Genomic DNA, 20,545 nt, shown 5'->3' on the forward strand with positions numbered 1-20,545 from the left:
GCTGTGTGCATATATATATATATATATATATATATCGTGTGTGTGCATATATATATATATATATATATATATATATATATATATATATATATATATATATATATATATATATATATATATATATATATATATATATATATATATACGTGTGTGTGTGTGTGTGTACAAATATATGTGTGTGTGTGTGTGTGTGTGTGTGTGTGTGTGTATACACTGCATATGTTTGGAATGGAGTACTATCTTAATGTATATAGTGTATTATATACATTACACTGCTTTTTTAAAGTGATATACAGTATGCTGTGCTGTAGGGCTGCACAATACATGAAATTAATAGATTAAAAATACAGCATTCATTCAGTGTTCATGTGTGCCTGCTACCATTGCATTAAATATTCTATAACAGTTCTGTTTGTCATGATGCTTGATCGTTTGGCCTCTGTGTTTATTTATCAATGTATAAAACTGCAATAAAGTAAATTAGGAACGGCTTGTTTTGGATACGGCGAACGAGTATAGCAGAGGAATTACACTCAATTACAACATCATGCGATGTAATCGACAATTATGATTATTGTCATAATCGTGCAGCCCTACAACGCAGTAGTATGCAACACTGTTATCATTAAACATTAAACATTGAACTATACATGCCAGCGACCAGTAGAGTAAATCAGTGTGCGTCTGTTTCAGGATATAGCAGTTACATTTCTGAAATGGCTCTCTGTGACCTATAGCGTAGGGGTCACCAGAGATCAATAACCTCTTTGTCCTCATCCAATCTCTTCTGATGCAGGCATCCCTCGCTTGCTGTGTAAATACATTTACCCCCCCCCCCCACCATTGTATTATCTCTCTTCCCTTTATGTCCTGATGAGGAGGGTCAGCCAAAAAACCCTGCACAACCATTGATTGTGTCCTTGTAAAACACACTCAAGCACGTGCAAAGAGGAGGGGGATGGATGGATGGAGGAGTAAACAAGAATGGTGGTCGACCAATATGGGTTTTTCAATGGCCAATACCAATATTTAAATATCAGGATGGCTCTGCTTGACTATTATGAATAAAACTATGCCACATTTTATAAATAGACTTTGGAGACGGGCTGGTTTTGTTTATGGGACTCCAATATATCAGATCATATACAGTTTTACAACATGAATGCTGCTCAGATTGCAGTTTGTTGAAGAATGATGACGAAGGTGAGATCTCATGTAAACAATGGACAATATATCAATATTTATCACATTTATCACTTTTATGGACAAAAGGTGCTATTGGATGTTTGTCAATGAACGCTTGTCATGGCTGTGACAAGTGTGTTGAACTGGATTCATCCAAGTGTGCCGCACAAGCCCTCAAAAGTGAAGCCAAAACGTCTCGATCGCCCCCCGGTGGCTGGTCCTAATATAGGTCATAAACCCCGCCTCCCCATGTTATTCAACGGGACGTGAGACCAACTAAACGATTATATTACACTTCACATATCTTTTTTCCAAAGATAGTTTCTGCCATTTACTGTCGTTTCTATCACATTGATGTCATTTCAAGTGTTTGTTTTCAAAATAAGTTTGTTTTTAGTTATTTGATGCTATAAAAACAGTGCTGTGACATCATGATTGACAGCTGTGATTGACAGGTCCTCTGAGCGAAGTAGTCACTGAAGCACCAACTGACTTTTGTTCGGGATCTTCGGAGGACTGAGGAGATTGGAGCTTTAAATTGAATATCTAAATTTCTATAATTAATTATTTCACACCATCATAAGTCAAAAGTCAAAAGTCAAAAGGGGCGTGTGCTTGCGATTGATTCAGCGAGAGTGAGGGCGGGGCTTTGATTTCGTGGCTTTACTTCCTGCTCACTACTGCGCAGGTCTGGTCCTGAAATCGCAACTGCGCAGACTCAAGTCCCAAGATGTCAGCGCCATATCGGGACACTGGCGGCTTCAGTTCTCACCAATGGAAAAGAGCGAAGGGGCGTCGTCCATCTTTTTTTACAGTCTATGGATTCATCTGGCGATCGTGTTTTCATAATAAAAGTCCTGTTTTGATATATATTTGATTAACATTAATTACATTTATAGATGGTAAATTACACAGCAGAGTGACGTCACCACTGCATGCGGGCAGATTGCGTATCAACAGGTTGAACATCCCCAAATTCGCTGTTATTCATCCTCCAAAATGTCAATTCAAGCCAGCGGGTATCCAAGGCATTTTGGGGTGGGGAACAGGATTTCTGGAGGGAATCTCTGCTTTGCATTAGCTGCCATGACGCCATGTTTGTTTACATGATTAAAACTGGCTTATAGCTGCAGCGCTGCCTTGCATACGTCAGCAGAGAAGAGTCCGTCATAACAGCACTTATGTAGCGCCTTTTTAACATTAGCGGTATTCAACGCGCTTTACACTGTGACTCATTCACCCATTCACACACCAATGATGGTAGAGCTGCCATGCAAGGCGCTAGCCTGCCATTGGGAGCAACCTGGGGTTCAGTGTTTTGCCCAAGCACACTTGGGCATGTGGAGTCGTGTGTGTGCTTGCGGGCGGTCTTTCTAATGTGTGCTTGAGAACACGGAAGAGTGAGACACATGATGTATGTATGTGTGTTGTTACCATATTTGTCTCCGTCCTCTCCACAAGCGCTGATTTTGCGTCCGAGCACCTGGACGTGTTTTCCACTCGTGCGGCTGTATAGCTGGTACACACGATGATGTCGTCGACTCATGGCGTCTCGTGCACGCGTCTGATTCTCCACGTGCACGCTGAAATTCACCCCATCCACACCAAAGACCTGCTGGCAACAGACCACATGCGTCATAGCGGCCCACGGCATCTGCACTGTCCATGTCTTATTCAGTCTCTCCAAAGATATATTTCTGAAGTTAACTCGATGCAAAAACAATCTGATGACACCGTCACCATCAGGGGCGAAACTAGTGGGAGGGCAGGGTGTGCAGCCGCCCTAGGGCCCGGGGTGAGAGAGAGCATGCAACAGTCAACCCCAACATAACATAAAACATAAAAATGGCCGCTGCCCCGAAGGGTGATGAAAAACGACCAAGGCCCCCAACGAGGCGGCCCGACAGTTTCTTTGGACTGGGGCCCGCAACATCCAATTCAGCTTTATCGGGAATTGATGGGATTGTTGAAAATGGGAGTTCAATATCAGAATGGAGTGAGAGCTGATGGGTTCACCCTTAATAACTACAACACGTATCCCAACGGTAATGCTACTTTGTTTCCAATCCATCATTAATTGCTATTATTGCTGTAACCTTTAATCCAATAATGTTAACCTGCATTAAATTACTGCATTGACTGTTGGCAAGACTTTAGAGATTTAAGTAAAAGGGCGCACCTGACTTTAAGAGTCCCATAAACACATTCAAACTCACCTGTAGCGGATTACACATGACCAGCATTATCTGGATATACCTGAGGAGCCAAAGAGAAAGAACAAACGGGGTCAGGTGAGTGTCGTCATGGCAACAAAAACAAATCCACCCTGTAGCACAAAGCCCCGCTGACAGATAAGGTCTTCAGGGAACGGAAAGTTATAATTAACATCTTAAGAGCTCGACTTCTCATCCGGTCTGAATGCTATAGTGTACGTCAGGGGTAATATACAGTCTGTCGGTCTTTACCCCAAATACAGGGTAATCAGCATGTCAATACAAGAGCCTAGGGGTCTTTTATCAGCCAGAAGGGGTTCATTTTACGATTATGACCAGTTGACTGCATATGTCTACTGAAATGTTGGTTTTGTAACACACTATGAGACACTTAGTTGCTGTGGATCAAGATATAATGTGAACAGCACTATACAATAATGCATCGCTACTTAGCTTGTAAATAAATAAATGTACATGAACTATTGATGCGAGCTGAAATTGTTACCATGAGAGAAGAAACTTACCATCTCTTCAATGACATGCATGATATAAAGCTCTTAGATCCCATCTGACTCCATAACTCTTTGTCTACTAACTATTCTTGGAAAGATATTATATATAATGTTTTGTCTGCAGAAGGATCCAAAAACACTTTAAACTGCCGTACAGCCCATTGAAGAGACTGTAGGTCTACCTTCTCCCAATTCGTAACGCCCAGTCCCCAATGTGCTCCAAGTCCTCGTGATAGCGCAGTGACTCGCCTCAATCCAGGTGGCGGGGGACGCATCTCAGCTGCCTCCGCGTCTGAGACCGTCAATCCGTGCATCTTATCACGTGGCTTGTTGAGCGTGTTACCGCGGAGACGTAGCACGTGTGGAGGCTTCACGCTGTTCTCCACGGCATCCACGCACAACTCACCACACGCCCCATTGAGAGCGAGAACCACTAATCGCAACCACGAGGAGGTTACCCCATGTGACTCTACCCTCCCTAGCAACCGGGCAAATTTGGTTGCTTAGGAGACCTGGCTGGAGTCACTCAGCACACGCTTGATTCAAACTCGCGACTCCAGGGGTGATAGTCAGCATCTTTACTCACTGAGCTACCCAGGTCCCCCTTGAATGATTTTTTTTGGGAAATCAGTGATCATAACATACTTTGAAATATATCCTTTTGTGTTCCACAGAAGAAAGTCGTGAGTTTGGAACGACATGAGCGTGAGTAAATAATTACAACATTTTCATTTTTGGGTGAACTGCCCCTTTAAACTCAGTTTTTTCTCTCCCTCCTGGAAATCCTCCTCATATTCTTGGCAAGCATCACATGAGAACAGTGAATCAGACACGGCTCACTCTCTGGGTGGTGTGGGTGTGGTCAGTGTGATGTCACTCATTGAGAGGGCGAAGGTGGGTGTGAACAGAACACATCACTTCCACTTTATCGTCTCGCAATTGACCTCTCGACCTTCCCATGACTGAATGTCTGAGACCATGAGGCTGTGTGTGTGTGTGTGTGTGTGTGTGTGTGTGTGTGTGTGTGTGTGTGTGTGTGTGTGTGTGTGTTTACAGGTTCTTGCAGGTTTTACTCATGAGCCCAGAATGTCCTCTTTTAGGGATGTGCCCGAAGGTGAATACCTTATTCAGAAATGCACGGATAATGACTTCAAATCGAATAATGGATTCAACCGAATAATATAATAATATTTGTTTGATTGATTATCCAAAAAGCACACTGATAAAGGGATATTTTAAATAAACGTATCCAAAATTACAGTGAATTTATGAATCTGTACAGCCAAAATTTTTTAAGTGTAAACTCGGTGTGATTTCAGACCGGATGGGTGCGGACTCTAATTAATTGTGCACGTCTGGAGCTTATCAAGTGTAACATAAAGATACGACATCATATACGCATTCCACATCTTGAAATGTCTTCGTTAACGTATCACACATGATTCCCATGTCTTTATCTATAGCCTAAACCTGAGCGCAATATTCAATTCCTGACCTGAAGTGATGATTTCACGTCGCAGTCCATCTATCTTCCTTTTAGAGTCGACCACATTTATGTCCATATTAGCAATTAAAAAATTATATTTTTTCTTCTTCGTCTATAAACTGTGCTACCTCTGGTAAGGTGCTATATACATTTTATATATGAGGGTCCCACATGAGGGAGGAGGTCTTCCCTGTAATGCACAGCATTGAGATTGCCCGCTCAGTCCGATGATGCTGTGACACACCACCCCAGACCATGACGGACCCTTCACCTCCAAATCAATCCCGTTTCAGAGTACAGACCTCGGTGTAACGCTCATTCCTTCGACGATAAACACGAGTCTGACTAAAACATGAAGAGCACTTTTTGCCAGTCCTGTCTGGTCCAGTGAAGGTGGGTTTGTGCCCATAGGTGACGACGTTGCCAGTCCTGTCTGTTCCAGTGAAGGTGGGTTTGTGCCCGTAGGTGATGTTGTTGCCAGTGTTGTCTGTTCCAGTGAAGGTAGGTTTGTGCCCGTAGGTGACGTTGTTGCCAGTCCTGTCTGGTCCAGTGAAGGTGGGTTTGTGCCTGTAGGTGATGTTGTTGCCAGTCCTGTCTGGTCCAGTGAAGGTGGGTTTGTGCCCGTAGGTGATGTTGTTGCCAGTCCTGTCTGGTCCAGTGAAGGTGGGTTTGTGCCCGTAGGTGATGTTGTTGCCAGTCCTGTCTGGTCCAGTGAAGGTGGGTTTGTGCCCGTAGGTGATGTTGTTGCCAGTGCTGTCTGGTCCAGTGAAGGTGGGTTTGTGCCCGTAGGTGATGTTGTTGCCAGTGTTGTCTGGTCCAGTGAAGGTGGGTTTGTGCCCGTAGGTGATATTGTTGCCAGTCCTGTCTGGTCCAGTGAAGGTGGGTTTGTGCCTGTAGGTGATGTTGTTGCCAGTGTTGTCTGGTCCAGTGAAGGTGGGTTTGTGCCCATAGGTGATGTTGTTGCCAGTCCTGTCTGGTCCAGTGAAGGTGGGTTTGTGCCCGTAGGTGATGTTGTTGCCAGTCCTGTCTGGTCCAGTGAAGGTGGGTTTGTGCCCGTAGGTGATGTTGTTGCCAGTCCTGTCTGGTCCAGTGAAGGTGGGTTTGTGCCCGTAGGTGACGTTGTTGCCAGTCCTGTCTGGTCCAGTGAAGGTGGGTTTGTGCCGTAGGTGATGTTGTTGCCAGTCCTGTCTGGTCCAGTGAAGGTGGGTTTGTGCCCGTAGGTGAAGTTGTTGCCAGTCCTGTCTGGTCCAGTGAAGGTGGGTTTTGCCCGTAGGTGACGATGTTGCCAGTCCTGTCTGGTCCAGTGAAGGTGGGTTTGTGCCCGTAGATGACGATGTTGCCAGTCCTGTCTGGTCCAGTGAAGGTGGGTTTGTGCCCGTAGGTGATGTTGTTGCCAGTCCTGTCTGGTCCAGTGAAGGTGGGTTTGTGCCCATAGGTGACGTTGTTGCCAGTCCTGTCTGGTCCAGTGAAGGTGGGTTTGTGCCCATAGGTGATGTTGTTGCCAGTTTTGTCTGGTCCAGTGAAGGTGGGTTTGTGACGTTGTTGCCGGTGATGTCTGGTAAGGACCTGCCTTACAACAGGTCTACAAGCCCTCAGTCCAGCCTCTCTCAGCCGATTGCGGTCAGTCTGAGCACTGATGGAGGGATTGTGCGTTCCTGGTGTAACTCGGGCATTTGTTGTTGCCATCCTGTACCTATCCCGCAGGTGTGACATTCGGATGCACCGATCCTGTGCAAGTGTTGTTACACGTGGTCTGCCACTGCGAGGACGATCAGCTGTCCTTCCTGTCTCCCTGTAGCGCTGTCTGAGGCGTCTCACAGTACGGACATTGCAGTTTATTGCCCTGACCACATCTGCAATCCTCATGCCTACATGTAGCATGCCTACGACACGGGACCCTGGGCATTAGAAAGGTCAGTAGAAAGGTCTCTTTAGTGTCCTAAGTTTTTATAACTGTGACCTTAATTGCCGTCTGTACACTGTTAGTGTCTTAATGATCATATATTCCAAGATTGTTGTCATGACAACAAAACCCTGTAATCCCATTATTGGATTTATCTTCCCAGATGTGGCTAGTAAGCGATTTTTTTTTTCACACTAAAATCATGTTAACAAGCATATTTCTTGTGGCCATACTTCTTAAAAAGTGTGCAATTGAATGTTTATGGATCTTGCGCCACTTGCAAATAGAAAGAATTAAGTAGTTTTATTTTTGTGTATGTTTTGCGTTTAGGTTATTGCTTATTATAACTTTAAGCATTGTGTCTCTCATATAGCTTCAGAAATCTCTGTCTGTGAGGGCGTTTGGCTTTCTCAAGAAGACTCATGATTTCAGAAGCAACACAAGGCCAGTTCCTCTGACGCACTCGCTTCAGAAACGCCCTCTGGCCCCTGATGTAACGGCGCATCGGTGAGCTCATTACACAAAATTCTCAGTCATTGAGGTTTTCCTTCATCTGAAGTTATAAGGTGCGACTCCTCTCGACACAAATAATCTGTAGATCACGATAAACTGGTTGTTTGTGATTTATTTTGGATGATTCAGCTGCAGTGGTCCCTTGTTTACATCCCAAAAATTTACACCGCAAAATGAAATCACCGTCGGGGTCAGTGGAAACGCCGCAAACAGAGGAAAACAGAGCGGACAGAAAACAGACAGGAATGGTGAAGATATGAAAGGAATTGAGTGTTTCTCATCTTGCTGTTTATAATCCCTTGCTCATTTTCCTCCCTTCCTCTCCCTTGTTTTCTTGTCTAGAAGTTTAGAATGAGAGACTCCTCCACACTACCTCAGCTATGAAGAGATATGAGAAAGAGAGAGAGAGAGTGAGAGAGAATAGAGAGAGAGAGAGAGAGGGAAGAGAGAGAGAGAGAGAGAGGGAAGAGAGAGAGAGAGAGAAAGAAAGGGAAGAGAGAGAGTCTGGATATAATCTGGCAGAATATCTGCACACTGTAAGAGATCCAAAACAGAGACGGATCCTCACCAAATACAGACTCAGTGATCACAGTCTGGCCATAGAAAAAGGCCGACACAGACAAACATGAACGAGTCTGTGCTCACTGTGACACGGGTGAGGTCGAGACAGAGACACACTTTCTCCTTCACTGTGAGAAATTTACAGAGCTGAGAGAGAAATACCTCCACAAACTCTCAAACCTCATGCCACAGTTTTCCAGTTCAGCAGAAACAGATCAGATGCTGATGTTACTGGGGGAGATCAGATCAGATGCTGGTGTTACTGGGAGAGATCAGATCAGATGCTGGTGTTACTGGAGGAGATCAGATCAGATTCTGGTGTTACTGGGGGAGATCAGATCAGATGCTGGTGTTACTGGGGGAGATCAGATCAGATGCTGGTGTTACTGGGGGAGGTCAGATCAGATGCTGGTGTTACTGGGGGAGATCAAATCAGATGCTGGTGTTACTGGGGGAGATCAGATCAGATCAGATGCTGGTGTTACTGGGGGAGATCAGATCAGATGCTGGTGTTACTGGGGGAGATCAGATCAGATGCTGGTGTTACTGGGGAGATCAGATCAGATGCTGGTGTTACTGGGAGAGATCAGATCAGATGCTGGTGTTACTGGAGGAGATCAGATCAGATGCTGGTGTTACTGGGGGAGATCAGATCAGATGCCGGTGTTACTGGGGAGATCAGATCAGATGCTGGTGTTACTGGGGGAGATCAGATCAGATGCTGGTGTTACTGGGGGAGATCAGATGCTGGTGTTACTGGGGGAGATCAGATCAGATGCTGGTGTTACTGGAGGAGATCAGATCAGATGCTGGTGTTACTGGAGGAGATCAGATCAGATGCTGGTGTTACTGGGGGAGATCAGATCAGATGCTGGTGTTACTGGAGGAGATCAGATCAGATCAGATCAGATGCTGGTGTTACTGGAGGAGATCAGATCAGATGCTGGTGTTGCTGGAGGAGATCAGATCAGATCAGATGCTGGTGTTACTGGGGAGATCAGATCAGATGCTGGTGTTACTGGGGGAGATCAGATCAGATGCAGGTGTTACTGGAGGAGATCAGATCAGATGCTGGTGTTACTGGGGGAGATCAGATCAGATGCTGGTGTTACTGGAGGAGATCAGATCAGATGCTGGTGTTACTGGGGAGATCAGATCAGATGCTGGTGTTACTGGGGAGATCAGATCAGATGCTGGTGTTACTGGGGGAGATCAGATCAGATGCTGGTGTTACTGGGGGAGAACAGATCAGATGCTGGTGTTACTGGAGGAGATCAGATCAGATGCTGGTGTTACTGGGGAGAACAGATCAGATGCTGGTGTTACTGGGGGAGAACAGATCAGATGCTGGTGTTACTGGAGGAGAACAGATCAGATGCTGGTGTTACTGGGGGAGATCAGATCAGATGCTGGTGTTACTGGGGGAGATCAGATCAGATTCTGGTGTAAATTGGGGAGATCAGATCAGATGTTGGTGTTACTGGGGGAGAACAGATCAGATGCTGGTGTTACTGGGGAGAACAGATCAGATGCTGGTGTTACTGGGGGAGAACAGATCAGATGCTGGTGTTACTGGGGGAGAACAGATCAGATGCTGGTGTAAATGGGGGAGATCAGATCAGATGCTGGTGTTACTGGGGGAGATCAGATCAGATGCTGGTTTTACTCGGGGAGAACAGATCAGATGCTGGTGTTACTGGGGGAGATCAGATCAGATGCTGATGTTACTGGGGAGAACAGATCAGATGCTGGTGTTACTGGGGAGAACAGATCAGATGCTGGTGTTACTGGGGAGAACAGATCAGATGCTGGTGTTACTGGGGAGATCAGATCAGATGCTGGTGTTACTGGGGAGATCAGATCAGATGCTGGTGTTACTAGAGGAGATCAGATCAGATGCTGGTGTTACTGGGGGAGATCAGATCAGATTCTGGTGTAAATTGGGGAGATCAGATCAGATGTTGGTGTTACTGGGGGAGAACAGATCAGATGCTGGTGTTACTGGGGAGAACAGATCAGATGCTGGTGTTACTGGGGGAGAACAGATCAGATGCTGGTGTTACTGGGGGAGAACAGATCAGATGCTGGTTGTACTGGGGAGAACAGATCAGATGCTGGTGTTACTGGGGGAGAACAGATCAGATGCTGGTGTTACTGGGGGAGAACAGATTAGATGCTGGTGTTACTGGAGGAGATCAGATCAGATGCTGGTGTTACTGGGGGAGATCAGATCAGATTCTGGTGTAAATTGGGGGAGATCAGATCAGATGTTGGTGTTACTGGGGGAGAACAGATCAGATGCTGGTGTTACTGGAGGAGATCAGATGAGATTCTGGTGTTACTGGGGAAGATCAGATCAGATGCTGGTGTAAATGGGGGAGATCAGATCAGATGCTGGTGTTACTGGGGAAGATCAGATCAGATGCTGGTGTAAATGGGGGAGATCAGATCAGATGCTGGTGTTACTGGGGGAGATCAGATCAGATGCTGGTGTTACTGGAGGAGATCAGGTCAGATGCTGGTGTTACTGGAGGAGATCAGATCAGATGCTGGTGTTACTGGAGGAGATCAGATCAGATGTTGGTGTTACTGGGGGAGAACAGATCAGATGCTGGTGTTACTGGGGAGAACAGATCAGATGCTGGTGTTACTGGGGGAGAACAGATCAGATGCTGGTGTTACTGGGGGAGAACAGATCAGATGCTGGTGTAAATGGGGGAGATCAGATCAGATGCTGGTGTTACTGGGGGAGATCAGATCAGATGCTGGTTTTACTCGGGGAGAACAGATCAGATGCTGGTGTTACTGGGGGAGATCAGATCAGATGCTGATGTTACTGGGGAGAACAGATCAGATGCTGGTGTTACTGGGGGAGAACAGATCAGATGCTGGTGTTACTGGGGGAGAACAGATCAGATGCTGGTGTTACTGGGGGAGATCAGATCAGATGCTGGTGTTACTGGGGGAGATCAGATCAGATGCTGGTGTTACTAGAGGAGATCAGATCAGATGCTGGTGTTACTGGGGGAGATCAGATCAGATTCTGGTGTAAATTGGGGAGATCAGATCAGATGTTGGTGTTACTGGGGGAGAACAGATCAGATGCTGGTGTTACTGGGGAGAACAGATCAGATGCTGGTGTTACTGGGGGAGAACAGATCAGATGCTGGTGTTACTGGGGGAGAACAGATCAGATGCTGGTTGTACTGGGGAGAACAGATCAGATGCTGGTGTTACTGGGGGAGAACAGATCAGATGCTGGTGTTACTGGGGGAGAACAGATTAGATGCTGGTGTTACTGGAGGAGATCAGATCAGATGCTGGTGTTACTGGGGGAGATCAGATCAGATTCTGGTGTAAATTGGGGGAGATCAGATCAGATGTTGGTGTTACTGGGGGAGAACAGATCAGATGCTGGTGTTACTGGAGGAGATCAGATGAGATTCTGGTGTTACTGGGGAAGATCAGATCAGATCAGATGCTGGTGTAAATGGGGGAGATCAGATCAGATGCTGGTGTTACTGGGGAAGATCAGATCAGATGCTGGTGTAAATGGGGGAGATCAGATCAGATGCTGGTGTTACTGGGGGAGATCAGATCAGATGCTGGTGTTACTGGAGGAGATCAGGTCAGATGCTGGTGTTACTGGAGGAGATCAGATCAGATGCTGGTGTTACTGGAGGAGATCAGATCAGATGCTGGTGTTACTGGGGGAGATCAGATCAGATGCTGTGTTACTGGGGGAGATCAGATCAGATGCTGGTGTTACTGGGGAGATCAGATCAGATGCTGGTGTTACTGGGGAGGTCAGATCAGATGCTGGTGTTACTGGGGAGATCAGATCAGATGCTGGTGTTACTGGGGAGATCAGATCAGATTCTGGTGTTACTGGGGAGGTCAGATCAGATGCTGGTGTTACTGGGGAGATCAGATCAGATGCTGGTGTTACTGGGGAGATCAGATCAGATGCTGGTGTTACTGGGGGAGGTCAGATCAGATGCTGGTGTTACTGGGGGAGATCAGATCAGATGCTGGTGTTACTGGCGAGATCAGATCAGATGCTGGTGTTACTGGGGGAGATCAGATCAGATGCTGGTGTTACTGGGGGAGATCAGATCAGATGCTGGTGTTACTGGGGGAGGTCAGATCAGATGCTGGTGTTACTGGGGAAGATCAGATCAGATGCTGGTGTTACTGGGGGAGATCAGATCAGATGCTGGTGTTAGTGGGGGAGATCAGATCAGATGCTGGTGTTACTGGGGGAGATCAGATCAGATGCTGGTGTTAGTGGGGGAGACACCCTCAGAAACCAATCACCACCTTAATGTACTTCATTCACAGTACTTTTATTTTCTTATGTTCATAATGTCCTGTTAAATTCTTATTTTATTTTATATTGTATAGAGTATATTGTTATTATAGTTTTTATTTTATTTGATTAATTACCTGGCACCTTATTTTAATTCTATCTTTATTGCTATTTGTTACCATTTTATTATTATTATTTGTCTTGTCATTATCTGTTTTGTGTATTAATGCTTTGGCAGTATTGTATGTAAACACAGTCATGCCAATAATGTACTTTTAAAATGAAATTGAATTGAGAGAGAGGGAAGAGAGGGGGAGAGAGAGAAAGAAGGGAGAGAGAGAGAGAGGGGAGAGAGAGAGGGGGAAGAGAGAGAGAGAGAGGGAGGAGAGAGGGAGGAGAGAGAGAGAGAGAGAGGAAAGAGAGGGAGGAGGGGAGAGGGGGAAGAGAGAGAGAGAGAGAGGGAGGAGAGAGAGAGATAATACAAATATTCCAATCAGTCATAGAACCTGTTGCACTATATGGCAGTGAAGTTTGGGGTCCTCTCCTAAATCAACAATTTGACAAATGGGACACAAATCTGATTGAATCCCTGCGTACAGAGTTTTGTAAAAGCATTCGTAGGGTACAGAGAAACACACCTAATAATGCATGCAGGGCAGAATTAGGCCAACACCCTCTATTAATCCACATTGAGAAAAGAGCAGTTACATTTTGGAAACATCTAAATCTGAGTGACCCCAACTCTTATCATTTTAAAGCCCTTAAAAACCATGAAATGAACGCTGAGAAGAGTCCCATCATCCAGCTGGTCCTGAGGCTCCACAGACAGACTAACAATAATCAGCCTCAGGACACGGACACCCTCATCCACACAATCCGGCCCAAACAAATGATAAACACACAAAAAGAAAAGTACCGAACTTATTGGAATGAAACGACACAAAAACAAACAAACTACAATGTTATTTGACCCTAAACAGAGATTACACGACAGCAGAATACCTGAGTACAGTCAGAGACCACAAACTGAGGAAACATATGACGAGGTACAGACTGAGCGACCACAGACAGACTATAGAGAAGTGCAGATACAGACAGACAGACAGACAGACAGACAGACAGCACTGGCGATAGAGAAGGGCAGATACAGACAGACAGACAGCACTGGCGATAGAGAAGTGCAGATACAGACAGACAGACAGACAGCACTGGCGATAGAGAAGGGCAGATACAGACAGACAGAGAGACAGCAGGTTATGCCCGTACTGTAACAAGGACAAATAGAAACAGAGCTGCACTTCTAACCTGCCCTAATTATAATGACATTCGAAAACACTTCAAAAAAGTTGAAGAATGATGCACAAGCTCAATATTTACTTGGTGAACAAAGAGACAAAGTACATCAATTCCTGCCACAAAAAGAGGGAAGAGTCGACCAAACAGTGATGCGCCCATTTACACACACACACATAACACACACATACACGCACACACACACACACACACTCATAACACACACACATACACTCATAACACACACACACACACACTCATAACACACACACACACACACTCATAACACACACACACACACACACACACACACTCTCATAACACAGACACACACACACACACACACACACTCATAACACACACACATACACTCATAACACACACACATACACTCATAACACAGACACACACACACACACTCATAACACACACACATACACTCATAACACAGACACACACACACACTCATAACACACACACATACACTCATAACACACACACACTCATAACATAGACACACACACACACACTCATAACACACACACATACACTCATAACACACACACACTCATAACACACACACATACACTCATAACACACACACACTCATAACACACACACACACACACACACACACACTCATAACACACACACATACACTCATAACACACACACACTCATAACACACACACACTCATAACACACACACATACACTCATAACACACACACACACTCATAACCCAGACACACACACACACTCATAACACACACACATACACTCATAACACACACACACACACACTCATAACACACACACACACACACACACACACACTCATAACACACACACACACACACACACACACACTCTCATAACACAGACACACACACACACACACACACTCATAACACACACTCATAACACAGACACACACACACACTCATAACACACACACATACACTCATAACACACACACACTCATAACACACACACACACACACACACACTCATAACACACACACATACACTCATAACACACACACACACACACCCTCATAACACACATACTGTACAACAAAAACACTTTTAAAGGAATGTTCTGGGTTCAGTAGAAGTTAAAGGCACAGTTTACCCAAAAAATGTCATTCCAACCCTGTATGACTTTATTTAGTGTGTTATGGACATGTTAGTCAAAATGTCCAAGCTGCTGTTTTCCTTACAATGAAATTGAACTGTGATTTTCACTTTAAAGCTCCAAAAACAACAAAAAAGCAACATAATTGGATCAGAGCATTAGTCCCACTAAGTCTTATGAATCTATACAATAGCGTTGTTTGATGAACAGACCGAAATTATCAGCGGAAATCTTTCCCTCTGCCTCAGCTCTCATTCCTCAGTTTGTAAAAATGAGCGTGTTCACATAAAATGGATGTCTATGGGTGAATTGCACACTGTTTCAAGATTATAGCCACAAGACTGAAGCATTATAGGTGTTAACATGAGACTAGTGTGTTAAAAACCACTCAGAACGCCTTAGCAACTGCCTTGACGACCTTTGTGTTGTGGCGCCAACTTTTGCATGGGCAAGCACCACTCACATGTTCTATAGAAAATACAGTTCATATCTGTTACTTCATGCTGCATTTATGCAACACACTTATTCAGCAAATGCAGGTGTCTGAAATCCTCGCTCTTCCCTCCGTTACTGAACTCCTCCACACCACGAGGGAGAGATCGGAATGCTGAAAATGTTTGAATGGAGCTGTAGGAAAATGGAAAAGCATCTGAATGTCTTTCCATAACAGATGGAGACGGCCGCTGTCTTCACCTCCGCTCATACTGCAACAATATGCGGCGAGCATATGTTTGTCTGCAGTCTCCATATGTGTTTGTGAATACTTCAAAGTTCTCAGTAACATGTTAACAATGTAGTTGGAACAGATCGGCATGGCCCGAGAGACGCTGTGTATCCTGTTAGTGAAACTGACCTGCACAAAATTTGCCCGTCTGGCTGGCACACCCGCACGCTGACCCCTGAACTCTCCGAACGGCCACACACCTCGTCTATACGACTGAGCAGATGTGCATGTGTTGTCCAGGTTTGTGTGTGTGTGTGTGTGTGTGTGTGTGTGTGTGTGCACCTGTTCACATAAACGGCATTAGTGCATCTCCCCGTGCACCAGGATACTTGTCTGTTTTTTTAACAATCGTGCAGCTGTGCGTCGCTTGTGCAGATATTCATGAGTCATAACTGTTTATGAATAAGTATTTCCATGCATTTCTCTTATGCACTGATGTACGCTGTCTGCGTTTCTGTTTTGCCAACATACAACATTATTTACATCCTTTGCCAGAAACCTCAACAGTTACTATTGGCTAACAAATCTCAGCTTTTGCATGCACGCTTCATGTATATACACATACATACATATGTATGCATCTGAATATACAAACAGAGCCATCTACAGCATGAATAAACATAGAGTCTCATATGCAATAAACTGTGTTTGCCTAACAAATACAAAGCACAGCATATGGAATATAGGGTGTAAAGAGTGAAGCAATGACCGACTGTAAATTTGTGCATGCAAGCTGCAAATCTGTGCATGCAGGCAGTAGATGTGTGGTTCTGGGAGTGTAATGATGCATTTAAGGTTCTGAAATGCGCATGCAAGCTCTAGATAAGCACATACTGGTTGCAGATCTGTGATTGTTAGCTGCAGATACAGACTATATATATATATATATATATAAATATACGAATGCGGTTATCCACAGCCTGTGTGCGCAAACAGTTGTCAGATCTGCGCATACAGGTTGCAGCTAAATGCATGCATGTGTAAAGGTGGCCAGCTGATAGATATCTGTGTAATGTATATAAACGTCACTCTCCTGACCTCAAGAGGTGCACTAGCGACTGACGCTAGAGGTTGTTGCCTTTAGCCTCCTTGTTAGCGCACCCGCCTCCCATGCTGGAGACGGTAGAACAGGAGCGTCACACATGCATCACACATGCTTCACACAGATCTGCAGCCTGCATGCATTGTGCATGGGCCGCCTTGTGCTGGGAGTGTTACAAGTGTAACAATGAATGCAGGCTGCAGATATACACATACAGGCTGTAGATAAGCACATGCAATCTGTAGATGTGTGGTTTTGGGAGTGAAATAATGCAGCCAAGCTGCACATTTGTGCATGCACGCTTTAGCTATGAATGCATTTCTATACAGCCTGTATGCGCAGATCTAAAGCCTGCATGCAGTGGCTCTGAACACACAATGCATGAGCCACCGTGTTTGGAGTTTAACAAGTGTAAGTGCATGCAGGTTGCAGATCTGCGCATGTGCATGCAATCTGCAGACGTGTTGTTCTGGGAGTGTAATAATGCATCCAAGCTGCATATTTGCGCATACAGACTATAGGTATGAACGTGCAGATCTGCAGCGGCTCTGCTGTAACAATGCATGCAGATTCCCGCTGTAGGAAAACGCATGCTAGATGCAAATCTGTGATTTCAGGCTATAGATCTATGCATGCCGACTGCAGAATCAGCATGTTGGCTACAGATCAGTGCATATATGGTTCATGTAGCTGCCAACCGCTGGCTGCGCAGGTGACACTGGCTTTAGGTCTCGTAAGAACTCTCAGCTGTTAAAACAGTAGTGTTTCACTGAAAGAGAGAGAGTGAGGGGAACGAAAATGCAAAAAAACAAAAATGTATAAAAAACTACTTCAGCAGCAACCTCGGATTCTCCGTATCCCTCCCAAACCACAACGAGCCTGCGGCCTGCCAGAAAAAGAGAGGGAGAGAGAGAGAGAGAGAGGTGGGGGGAATGGGCAGAGAGAGAGAGAATGTAGCTACGAGCTTTACTTTACTGAGCTCTATTGTGGTGAGCCAAAACAAGCAGGCTGATGACATCATCAAACCTGAGACCGAATGTGTCCTGAAGGCGTTCGTGTGTAGGGTTGAGGAGGAGTTGTATCCCAAATCACCCAGCACACCCTTCAAGCACAATTTACACGGCTGGCCAAGTTTAAACAATATAGCAGCACAGGGAAGGAAGGAGAAATGTATTTTTTTAATCTTATATGGTCTTCTCAACCAGGACTGTAGGATTTCCCTCGGTCAGAGGCGGACTAACCTTCAAAGGCAAAGTGCAGTAACTACGCCAAGACTACGAGACTTCCTAGATATGCACTCTTTCTCAAAGTGTAGGGTTCAATCGCAAGAGGGTTTGCAGGAACTGCTTTATCACTTTGGCCTTGAGCAAGTCACTGAAACACAGGTGCGCCAGGAATAACAGTGATAAATGGCAAAACTAGCTAAACTTCAACTCATCTCAAACAAATAACCTTTCTTTTTCTCACAGCCAGATGGGAGTCCACCACATCTTACACTGTTTCGACAGACCCTGAGCCGAAACCACTTCAAATAAGACACCTTTGATTTCAAATGACTAGCTGCAGAGAGTCCAGTTTAATGACACCGGCCTTGAACACAAGCATCCTGTCTCGCTTCTACAATTCTTGGCCATTCTGCGCTAAAACCGTCTGAGAATGTCAAAGCACCGTTTGAAGTTGTCTGTCTCTAAACTGCAGTTTCCTGTTGGAGAACGTCTCTGGCTCCAGACGGCAGATAAGGTGCCAGTTCTGTTTTTGAGCATTATGATTAGGCAATTTGCTGAGCACCGGCAGGACCAGACAGCACCTCTGTCTGCCCGGGGCACTTGCAGATTCTGGGGAAAGAGAGTGGATTATCAGAGGCCCTGAGGTCCCCCATCCACAGGTTGGGAAAGGAATGATAACCATTTCAAGATGACTGCCATGTGTGCGCAACCAAAAGCAAAATAAAATAGAGAAAAGTGGCGGACACACCTTTGGACACGTCTGTGAGCCGTGTTTTAATTGGACAGGGCCTTACCTGAGCTGGGTGTGATTGACATCTGTGTCCATGGTAACCCAGATGGGATGATGTCATTAGATCATTATGTATGCAAGACTTTGAGTTTGTCAGGTCAAGTGAAGCGTGTGGCACATAGACTCTTAAAGCAGAATAAACAATTTACGCATTACTTCAACACTCATTTTGCATGAGGTCATTCACAAGCCTTAATGACTTACAAGACAGCCAGCGTGGAGAGAAAGGCCCACATCGCTTCCTCCGCGTCCGAGTGGCTCCGTGCGCGCTTGAGAAACGGCTCTCCGGGGTCACGGCTTTGCGTCTGTCCTGTTTGTTTAATCCGTTTGAACGCACGGTCCACGGACGCTCCCGCTGGCACCGCTGGACTGCATCTCGGTGCGCGCTCGGTCGGTCGGTAACGGGCAGGAGGCGGGGCGCAGCTGTATCCTCCGGAGTGTGGGGAACAGGTGAAGGGAAGTTCAAAGACGGCCCACACCTATGCGCTGTTTCCGCGAAAGCTCGTAAAAAAAAACTTTCTGGCTGCGAAAAGGCTTCCTGGAACCCGACAGACAGCGAAATCTGGTTTATGCACAGTATTTCCAAGCAGTAGTACGTGCGTAACTTTCCAGTCTGAAGCTTTACATTTGAAAATGTCCTTCCACAGAGAGCTTATTGATTGTGTTTAGAACTGAGGAAATCAATGGAACGGCAGTGCGCAAGCATGGATTCGTGCAGGTGTTTTATTGCTGATGCGCCGCGGGAGGCAGAGCGCCTGGACGGGGATGGAGCGAAGAAGACGCGGCGGCGGCGAGTTGGACTCCAGGTACCGTGGAGCGGGCTCGGTCATGGCTGCAGCGCCCTGCGGTGGCGTTTACGCGTCCACTGCGCTGGAGACCCACAGATGAGAGCCCACAGCGGTCCAGCTCAGAGGATGTGGCTGAGTGAAAGCAGACAGCCGCTCTCTGCACCTGATTTCCCGGACTCAATCGCTGCCCGCTGCCTGGAGCTCGAGCGCAACTGCAGCAGCCAAAACACGGGCCGATGACATCACCTCCAAAATGTTTGAAGGGGGAAAGAATGCAATCTGAGCCTTTTATTTATTTTCTTAAAGAAAAAAGTTTGCAGCTCCCCCCAGAGCGGCGCACAAAGTCAGAGGTTTGCAGAGACACGTCTTGTGCTGTTTTTGGTGATCCGTGCACTGAAAACAGCGTCCACTTAACCCGCGCCGCCTCCTCTTCCTCAGCCGCTTTCATTCACAAATGCACGCGTAAATACGATGGGGGAAAACACAAAACGGATCAGAAGAGCGTTTCTTTGCGCGGTGCGTAACAGCGGCTCTGATCTTCCCTCGCCTGAAGCCTCACGAAATCACTCCAAGAAAAACCTGAACAAGATTTTAACAACGGCGGATCAATCCATCCTCCCTCCCTCCCTCCCCCAGCCCCCTCTCTCTCCCTCACTCACTCTCTCTCTCCCCCACACACACACACACACACACACACACACACACACACACACACACACACACACACACACATGTAGTGTTTCCATGTTTTATGGGGACTTTCCATAGACATAATGGTTTTTATACTGTACAAACTTTATATTCTATCCCCTAAACCTAACCCTACCCCTAAACCTAACCCTCACAGAAAACATTCTGCATTT

At 45.8% G+C, this 20,545-nt stretch overlaps 1 protein-coding gene across 3 annotated transcripts in view; it reads right to left on the minus strand.

The window, feature by feature from the left end:
- Window positions 1-20,235, minus strand: part of LOC127663428 (fibroblast growth factor 18-like) — a 24,651-nt gene extending 4,416 nt beyond the window's left edge. For 2 of the 3 annotated variants that reach the window (XM_052155024.1, XM_052155021.1), the window contains exons 1-3: window positions 19,099-20,235; window positions 3,402-3,441; window positions 2,620-2,800 (exon numbers count right to left, since the gene is read on the minus strand). In XM_052155024.1, coding sequence (XP_052010984.1) covers window positions 2,620-2,800; window positions 3,402-3,441; window positions 19,099-19,130 — 253 coding nt within the window. In that variant the 5' untranslated portion in view covers window positions 19,131-20,235. The remainder of the gene's footprint in view (window positions 1-2,619; window positions 2,801-3,401; window positions 3,442-19,098) is intronic. The other variant, XM_052155023.1, reaches the window with a different exon arrangement.
- Window positions 20,236-20,545: the final 310 nt, after the last annotated feature.

Source organism: Xyrauchen texanus, chromosome 23 (genome assembly GCF_025860055.1).
Source record: "Xyrauchen texanus isolate HMW12.3.18 chromosome 23, RBS_HiC_50CHRs, whole genome shotgun sequence".
NCBI classification, from domain to species: Eukaryota; Metazoa; Chordata; class Actinopteri; order Cypriniformes; family Catostomidae; genus Xyrauchen; species Xyrauchen texanus.